General features: G+C 42.9%; 1 protein-coding gene across 1 annotated transcript; it reads right to left on the reverse strand.

The window, feature by feature from the left end:
• Window positions 1-303: 303 nt before the first annotated feature.
• Window positions 304-9,875, reverse strand: bbs12 (Bardet-Biedl syndrome 12). The gene is made up of 2 exons (XM_041188796.1): window positions 9,616-9,875; window positions 304-3,534 (listed from the first exon to the last, which is right to left on the reverse strand). Exons 1-2 carry the CDS (start codon window positions 9,640-9,642, stop codon window positions 1,387-1,389), a joined length of 2,175 nt encoding a protein of 724 aa, XP_041044730.1. The 5' UTR covers window positions 9,643-9,875; the 3' UTR covers window positions 304-1,386.
• Window positions 9,876-9,888: the final 13 nt, after the last annotated feature.

The raw sequence follows: 9,888 nt of genomic DNA on the forward strand, positions 1-9,888 counted from the left end.
ATCACTGGAATCAATTACCAATTTGTTATTAAAGATCTTATCTGCAATCAGCAATACAGAAGCAGTGATAAAAACTGTATTATGTTCTTTCTGGTGTCATCATCACCTTCCAACTATATGACAACATGTTTGTACACCAGTGGGAAAAGTGGCCTTTCATACAGACAAAATAAATTTCTCATCCAAACCAACTGTTTCATTTAGAAGTAAGGAAGGGAGATAGTTACTTTTAAAAGAATAAAATGTTAGTTTGTCGTCATCTGTACTGATAAATAAATCTGTCAATTAAAACAAGATTGGAAGTTTATTAAACTGGTCATTGTTTTATTTAAAACATATCAGCACCAAAATATCTTACAGGGTTCAGCTTTCTGTAGTTCTTGAAACTTCTACACAGTGGAGCAAATGCAATTCATTTAATTATGCAAATATCTGCTTCCTTTAAAAAAAACTATCAAAGGAATATTAGGATCTTTGGCCAGAAACTTCCAGATCCTGAGCACGTTCGAGTGAGATATGTGCCAATAGGGGAATCTTCTGGGAGATGACCAATTAAGAGGATACCTCTGTCGTCCATTTAAGGACAGCGGGTGGCCTCTCAAGGCAATGGAGTCTGATAGCCCTCCACCATCGTGAGGCTAATTGGAGCACTGCTGAGGGCCCATGGAACGGATGAGAAGTTCATTGCATGTGACCCATCGGAGACATCCATTTCCACAATTTTATCGTTAGATGGCAAAGCTGTGATATGGGCAGACACCAGCTTTGCCCTATGATGCTGCTGAGCCCTTCAGTAACTTTAGAAGTTATGAGGTTCTGACCTTCTGTATGAAGCTGCCACCTCTCACCTGGCAAAGAGCGGTCACAATCGGGGAGCCCATGCTCTATTTGTAAGCTCTCATTGCAATGGATAAATGTCCTTGTGATCACCCTATTTAGGGTGCCACTGAAGCTTTCCTCCAGCAAAAGCATATAGAATGTGTTGGCTAGTGAACCTGACATGCAACTGTCTAGATTCCTGCATCCCTTGCCGCCAAAGGGCCGGAAAAATTCTGGTGTACATGTGCATGCACCACAGAATAATGGTTTACAGTGGTAAACTATGTAAAATGAATTCCAGCTGTCAATATTTTTACCAAAGCCCATTTTCTAATCAGTGTTTTATAATTAGAAGTACAGAGGTAGTGGCAACCCCCATAACTAAACCAGTTGCAGTGGGTTCAAAGGGACCAAAACCCGCCTGCTGTGGGTTGTGTCCCTTTGGTACTTTTTTTACATTAGCACTTGCAGTCCACCATCAAGACTAGGCTAAGCTTTCTTTTTGTTTGTAGAACCGCCTACCTTCCATATTGGCTAACTGCAGATTTGCTGATCTTGTTATTCATGCTATAGGAATGTTCCTTCTCTTAACTGGTCTTCAGCAACTGTACAAGTTTTAGCTCTGGTGCCAGTGATAATTTCAGCATCTGCCCGCAGTACCAATAACACTAGATTCAAAGCTCTTCGCCAAGCTTCCAGCTTGACTGTCACATTATCATAGACTTCAAAGCAGTTTTCATTCAGACTTCTACAGGGAGGCCTGCATGGTACACCAACATTCACACACTGTTCTGATAACTCAGAAATGATAGGAAATACACCAACACTTTTGTGAAGGCACTTTTGCACTTCTGTCAAAGCATCCAGTGGTGTTCCATACATGCCAGTATTAATCATTGCAGTTACAAGGTAATCAGCCAAGCCATCAGCTAAGGCTTGCAAGATTCGTGATTTGTACAAAGCTGCAGTGTCAGCAAACCATGAAGAACAATGTGCACTGATGCAACTTGCTGTATCACTTCCTGGTTTGAAAGATTTTTCTAATATTAGCTGCTTTAGATGGCAGAGGCAAACAAGTTCAGTGGCTCCTGCACCAGGAAAGATTCGTCCCTCACTAAGTGCATGTTTCAGACGATATGCACAAGTCCAGAATTGGTCCGCTAATGTCTGCTGCTTGCAACTTAAGGGGCTACAAAGCACTACTGTGATCACAGCAGTTTTATAAGTACTTATCTGCACAGCAACTCTTTCTCCCAAGTTCAGTGCACCTCCATTTTCCATTTTCCAGAAACATAGATGTCCTCCAGTTCCCACACAATTCTCTTTTACTTGTGTAATATAAGTTACAATACCACCTCCCATAACCTCTGCAAACCTTTGAAACACTGGGTCTTTCATTTCTTGTATTATTAAAATATTTTCTTGCATGCATATATCCATTAAATGTGGAGATGTTATCCCCTTTACCAGAATTAAATTAATATGAAACTTATGAAGTATATTCATTGTTGTACATAACCACTCTTCTTCTAAATTTTTAGAAATGTCAACAGTCTGAGTAACCATTTTAATATTTGAAATTCTGTTGAATCCTGGATGATAGTACTTATCAGTAAGATCTCCATTTATAAATATAGTATGAAGCGGCAAATTGGCCAAATGCTTGACAATCATAGACTGCTCTCCTGTGATTAATGTGATAAAACCAGGACTCACACAGGAATTGTGCTCAGGTGGTCCTGGCAGGAAATACGTAACCAAATTACCAATGTCAAATTCTGGCAGCGTTTTGCTGTTACCATTTTCTGCGAAAATACTTTGAGCCTGAATTTTGTATGCCTCTATTACTAACTTCATCATCCTCTGGTTTCCATGGCTCAGTGACAAAGCCAATGCTGTAAAGCTGGCAGAATCAGCTGCAGTGGCAAAGGAATCCTCTTTAAAAGTGTTTAACAAATCTGGCAAAGCTTCTTCTTGTCTGTTTCTATTAGGATTCCTGAAGTGTCGGCTCATATTTACTTCTGGTTTTACTCGGATGCTTGTGGAGCTTGGTCGACCTTGCTTAGAAGAGGCACGAGTCATATTATTTGAAAAAGGCCACAATAAGGAGCCATTCGCCTTGTTAACACTGTAGCTGTTTCTGCAATTCCCTTTTATTGATACATCTGACTGAAAATAAGCGTGTTCTTTTGCAAATGATTGCATCTCATTAGTCAGATGGGTAGGAGAGCTAGTTAAAGGACATGATAATCTTTCAGCTTTAACTGTTTGCGGATTTTGTTTACATTGTGAGCTTTTCAAAATGCCATCAATGGATATCTGATGTGATATTAGTACCTCAAAGCAATGCTCTAGTCCTTCATACATCACAGATACTATGGTAGGAATGGGAATCTCTTGCTTGATACAATTTAAAACAGCTTTACTCCATGCTCCAGTAAGGAAAAGGAGAGTGGATGTTCCAGATTTGTATTGTTTGTAGTGTGCCTGTACTGCTTCATTCAACAACTGTCCAACTGGACAATCCAACTGCAGATTCTCTAGAAGTCTGAATGCAGAGCAAATCACGACTGTTTCACCAGCATTGTCATCTACAATGAACTTGTAGCACTTTCTGGAGCCAAGCAATGATTTGCCTGATGCAGCCACTGCAGCGATCTGCTCCAGGCCTAGATGGGATTTCCGGTTTAGTAATTGGCACTGTATTCCAACAGACTGTAAAGGAAAGAAAAATGCAAAAATGCTATTATACTTCTGTCATAATTTTGTAAATTTAACCCTTAATCTCATCCTCTGTTTAATGAAATGGTGTCATGGGTATATTTGCTGTAGCTGTATCAATATGCTCTCTCCACAGAAAAATTAAGGAAAAATTAAGCCTTTTAATACTTGTAATTTGTCTTCTGAAATTGCTTCCATCCCATAATGGTCATGCGCAGTTTATATTTCCCTGAACCTGTAGAAATCCGGTCAATGCAAAAGTGACAGCTCCCAGTTTCTGACTGTCCTCATCAGTAGCAAAGTGGATGTGAATGGCAGCCCTGGCAAACATGGTATTAGCCACCTGAGAGATGTAGTTGCAGACAGCGCATTGCAAAATCCTGCGGGTGTCATCAGCAGACCCATGGAAGGAACCGGCGATGAAGAAATTCAGGCTGTGGTAACTTTAAAGGCTACTGACAATGCATGCACACCGGGAAGGGGATCTTCTTCCAGGAGGTTGCAAACATCAGCAATCATATGTCAAAAAACTCTGAATCTCCCGTTGCTCTATCAATTTGAAAAGCTGATCCTCTGCCTATAAAGCCAGTGCTGGGGATATTGCCTCCACTAGCTCTGTGTCCATCCCTCTGTCCTGTGGAGTGGCATGTGGTTGAGGAGGAGATCATAAGAATTAGAAAAAGTAATCGATTTAGAACTTTGAGCCTGCTCTGCCATTCAATAAGATCATGGTTGATCTGATTGTGGCCTTAATTCCACTTATTTTTTGGAAGATTACAAATCAATACATCCATTATCTCTGCAGATGGTTATTTTAATACCCTAGAATTTGGGCCATCAGGTCCAGGAAACTTGTAGCTTTTAGTTCCATTAGTTTCCCCAGTACTTTTTCTCGAGTGATTGTTATTGTTTGAAGTTCCTCCCTCCCTTTCGCCTCTAGACCTTGTACTATTTTTAGGATGCTTCTTCTGCTGTAAAGGCAGATACAAAATACTTGTTCGAAGTCTTTGCCATTTCTTCACTTTCCACTGTTAATTCCCCAGTCTCATCTTCCAAAGGACCAATGCTTACTTTAGCTACTCTTTTCCATTTTATATACTTGTAGAAAATTTTACTGTTTTTGTATTTCTTGCCAGTTTTCTCTTACTCTAATTTCTCTTTTTTTTAAGTCATCCTTTGCTGGCTTCTAAAATTTTCCAAATCTCCTGGCCTACCACTAACCTTTCTAGCATTGTATATCTTTTCTTTCAATTTGATATCATCCTTAACTTCCTTAGTTAGCCATGTATGGAGCATCCTTCTCATAGCACCTTTCTTTCTCAATGATATATATCTTTGTTTAGAGTTATGAAACATCTCTTTAAACATCTGCCACTGCTTCTCCACAATCTTACCATTTAACCTATTTTCCCAGTTCACTTTAGCCAACTCTGTCATCATACCCTTGCAACTGCCTTTAAGTTTAAAATCGAAATAAATGAATATGATATATTGGCCATTATAAAGATGTGGTTACAAGGTGACCAAGGCTGGGACCTGAATATTCAAGGATATTTGACATTTCAGAAAGACAGGAAGAAAGGCAAAGGAGGTAGGGTAGCTCTGTTAATAAAGCATGATATCAGTACATAGTTTAAGACCCACGTTTCTCACCCTCAAACTGAATGTGAAATTCTATCATGTAATGATCATTGTCAAGAGGATCCTTTACTATGGAGGTCACTAATCCTGTCTCATTACACATTACCTGGTCTAAAATAGTCTGCCTTCTGGTTGCACTAGCAAACAGCAAACACAATCACTGAGGTGCAACCTGTCACGCCTGTATAAGTCCCACCTCCCAGAACCAGTCCCAATGTATCAGGAATCTAAAGCTCTCCTTCCTGCACTGTCTATCCAGCCATGCAATCATCTACTCTATCCTTCTATTATTATCCCCAAAAAGTCCCACTCACCTGCCTGCATTTCACAGCAAGCAGACATTTATTTAAGGGGGATACTCCACAATTTTTAACCTTTAGCCCTACATTCCCAATCTTTGGTCATCTAGCCAGATGACCATAACCTGGGTAAAAAGAGCTATTCATAGGTCCAGGATGAGCAACCCTCCACGGGCAGGGTTGCTCTGTCTGCCTTCCTTCCTCTCATCAGTGCTCAGGTGACCCTGGTGAGGGAGAATGCAGTGTCTACCAGTACACTTGGCGTTTCTCTTGACCAACGAACATCGCAAGATATAGGAAGACAAATAATATGAAATAAAAACAAAATTCTGGAAACACTCATTAGGTCTGGCAGCATCTGTGGAGAGAGAAACAGAGTTAATGGACTTGATTTTCCAATAATCTGTCGGGGTGAAGTTGAGTGCGGACGTGTTTTGAAAACAGCGCTTATGGATGGCGTGTCAGTTTTCTGACATCTCTGGAATGTGCTGCAATTTTCAAAGTAAAAGTGGAAAGTCAGGGTTGAAGAAAGACAGCTGGAAACCTGCTCGCCTCCAACTAATTGCCCACTTAACTCCTTGAAGAGCTTGTTAACAGGCTGAGGAGGACCAGGCAGAGAAGGTGATTTTCAAATCTCAAATGGGGATAAGAGAAGTCAGATGCATGTTAGAGGACAGCTATCATGTGCAATGAGGGGAGCCATTAAGTGATGTTTCTGCTGAAGCAAAACTTTTGGAAACAAAGGATTATTCACAAGGAGTGGGTCCAGTGCCTTTTCATAGACCACTGGACTGCGCTGTGAGGCTGCTGGTCCTCTGTTCTTCTACGTCCTCTGTTCTGCAAGGCAATGGCAACCTCAGTAAGCAATGGCTGCCGTCTGCCTTGAAGCATTACACAGAGTCAGTTCTTGTCTCCTGGCAGCACACAACACCACCAATTAAGCATCAAGCCTCCAGCACAATTGAGAATAATATTTTAAAATAACTTTGTATTAGCAACATAGATGTGAGGCGGGGTTGGGATTCAGAAATGCTCTGGTTGTCAGGTGATGAACCCTGCGGAATTTATAATATGGGGCACTTCAACTGAGGGTGGCTGCTGGAGACCAGTGGTGTGGGGGTGCTTGATATTCATTCACTCGATAAAATAATTAGTTGCCCACCTAAAATACCAGGACACTCGCAATGTTAAAAATATACTTTATACAGTCTATTTCCTCGACCCCAAAAGCGAACTGCTCCCTTAACGCTGCACTCCACCAGATAAACGCACTCTTCTCAACTCCCTCTGCCTACAGACTCACTTATCAATCCCTCTTCCCCCACTCACTCAGCAGCCACTCTCCCCAACCCCACTCTAGGGCTGACACCGGATCCCAGGGGGAGGAAGGGGATGCCCTCAGGCCTGCCGCAGCCCCTCCAAGGCCTCAGCCACTCTCCCCACCTCCAAACAAATGCTGCAGCTTTGGCAACTTAACTTTCTTTGAGATTCAGAGGTAGAGAGCATCAGCCAGCCAGACCTCCTCATGGAAGAGTCATATGGACTCAAAACGTTAAACTCTGTCTATCTCTCCACAGATGTTTTCAGACCTGCTGAGTTTTTCCAGAAATTTTTGTTTTTTGTTTCAGATTTCCAGCATCCGCATTGTTTTTTTGCTTTTATATCATGGCTGAGCGGGTGGTGCACGTGCAAGCACCAAGAATACAAAAGCAGTGGCTAGTAGAGACTACCTTGCAGCCTCCCAGTTGCTGCCCGAGAAATATGGAACAAATGCCGTCCTAGGAGGCCAACGTGAAGGATGTGGGACAAAACATAAAATGACAGGGCAATTCCATAAAATACTGGACGGTTGGTCACTCTGATTTATTCCTGACCCAGATTGAAAATCAAGCCCAGTGGTTCTGGTCAATGGCCATTCAGCAGAATATGACGTGATCATATTAATATGCCTTAGAACAAAAACAGAATTACCTGGAAAAACTCAACAGGTCTGGCAGCATCGGCGGAGAAGAGTTGAAGTTTCGAGTCCTCATGACCCTTCAACAGAACTGAGTGACTATTGGGAGAGGGGTGAAATATAAGCTGGTTTAAGGTGGGGGCGGCGGTGAGGGGAGAGAAGTGGGGGGTGTGGTTGTAGGGACAAGCAAGCAGTGATAGGAGCAGATAATCAAAAGATGTCACAGACAGAAGAACAAAGAAGAAAGAAGGACTCCATCCCATTCTCTCAGTTCCTTCGCCTGCATCGCATCTGTTCCGATGATGCTACCTTCAAAAACAGTTCCTCTGACATGTCCTCCTTCTTCCTTAACCGAGGTTTTCCACCCACGGTCATTGACAGGGCCCTCAACTGTGTCCGGCCCATCTCCCGCGCATCTGCCCTCACGCCTTCTCCTCCCTCCCAGAAACATGATAGGGTCCCCCTTGTCCTCACTTATCACCCCACCAGCCTCCGCATTCAAAGGATCATCCTTCGCCGTTTCCGCCAACTCCAGCATGATGCCACCACCAAACACATCTTCCCTTCACCCCCCCATCGGCATTCCGTAGGGATCGCTCCCTCCGGGATACCCTGGTCCACTCCTCCATCACCCCCTACTCCTCAACCCCCTCCTATGGCACCACCCCATGCCCACGCAAAAGATGCAATACCTACCCCTTCACTTCCTCTCTCCTCACCGTCCAAGGACCCAAACACTCCTTTCAAGTGAAGCAGCATTTCACTTGCATTTCCCCCAACTTAGTCTATTGCATTCGCTACTCCCAATGTGGTCTCCTCTACATTGGAGAGACCAAACGTAAACTGGGCGACCGCTTTGCAGAACACCTGCGGTCTGTCCGCAAGAATGACCCAAACCTCCCTGTCGCTTGCCATTTTAACACTCCACCCTGCTCTCTTGCCCACATGTCTGTCCTTGGCTTGCTGCATTGTTCCAGTGAAGCCCAACGCAAACTGGAGGAACAACACCTCATCTTCCGACTAGGCACTTTACAGCCATCCGGCTGAATATTGAATTCAACAACTTTAGTTCGTGAGCTCCCTCCCCCATCCCCACCCCCTTTCTGTTTCCCCCTTGCTTTTCTCTTTTTTTTCCAATAAATTATATAGATTTTCCTTTTCCCACCTATTTCCATTATGAAAAGAGAAAAAGAAAAAAAAAATTATTTATTTTAATTTTTTTTACATCTTTTATGCTCTCCCCACCCCCACTAGAGCTATACCTTGAGTGCCCTACCATCCATTCTTAATTAGCACATTCGTTTAGATAATATCACCAACTTTAACACCTATGTGTTCTTTTGTATTATTGTTGTTGACATCTTTTGATGATCTGCTTCTATCACTGCTTGTTTGTCCCTACAACCACACCCCCACTCCACCTCTCTCTCTCTCTCTCCGCCCCCCACACACACACCTTAAACCAGCTTATATTTCAACTCTTTCTTGGACTCGAACTCAAGTTCTGTCGAAGGGTCATGAGGACTCGAAACGTCAGCTCTTTTCTTCTCCGCCGATGCTGCCAGACCTGCTGAGTTTTTCCAGGTAATTCTGTTTTTGTTTTTGATTTCCAGCATCCGCAGTTTTTTTGTTTTTATTTTAGAACAAAGAAGTGTTCACCACCTTTGTTCTTTTGTCTGTGACATCTTTTGATTATCTGCTCCTATCACTGCTTGCTTGTCCCTACAGCCACACCCCCCCCACTTCTCTCCCCCCACCCCCCTACTTCTCTCCCCTCAACCCCTCCAAACCAGCTTATATTTCACTCCTCTCCCTAATATTCACTCAGTTCTGTTGAAGGGTCATGAGGACTCGAAACGTCAACTCTTCTTCTCCGCCGATGCTGTCAGACCTACTGAGTTTTTCCAGGTAATTCAGTTTTTGTTTTAGATTTCCAGCATCCACAGTTTTTTGTTTTTATTAATATGCCTTAGGTTTGTTAAGCTTTCCTTTTGTCACAATTAGGTTTTATGTTTACATTATGATGTTACTGGCGCCTCATAAGGAGGAGGCCACTTACACTTGTAGATTTGCTCTCCTGTTCATGACAATGCTTCGCTCTTATTGGTCAATGAAAGCAGGCAGCAAGAGGGGAACCCGCGCCTTTAGCCAGTATAGGCGCTGAACTCCCGACGTTACCTGTGAATAGCCGGCCGCCTGCTCCATTTGCTGTTAAACCTCTTAAACCCAGGAAGTTGTCAGGACAAGATAAATAAACCACTTTTCACCGAAGTCTAAAGAACGGAAATGACGTACATAAGCGTTTAATTCGCCCGGTTAGTTGCCGAAGTGATAACTAAAATTAAATCATGAAAAGCCGCCAGCAGAAAGAGAAATCTAGTTGTTCCGGGTGTTTCATTAGTAGTTGGCTGCGGCCTGTTTGAGCGGGTTGCTGCGATACCAAATGCGCGC

The sequence above is a fragment of the Carcharodon carcharias genome, chromosome 1 (genome assembly GCF_017639515.1).
Source record: "Carcharodon carcharias isolate sCarCar2 chromosome 1, sCarCar2.pri, whole genome shotgun sequence".
Taxonomy (NCBI): Eukaryota; Metazoa; Chordata; class Chondrichthyes; order Lamniformes; family Lamnidae; genus Carcharodon; species Carcharodon carcharias.

Excerpts from the sequence above, each read along its gene's own strand:
- bbs12 (XM_041188796.1), bottom strand. The coding sequence starts at position 9,642 with ATGGAGCAGGCGGCCGGCTATTCACAG. Across the intron at positions 3,535-9,615 it reads AGGCGGCCGGCTATTCACAG|TCTGTTGGAATACAGTGCCA; the intron begins GTAACGTCGGGA and ends TTTCCTTTACAG.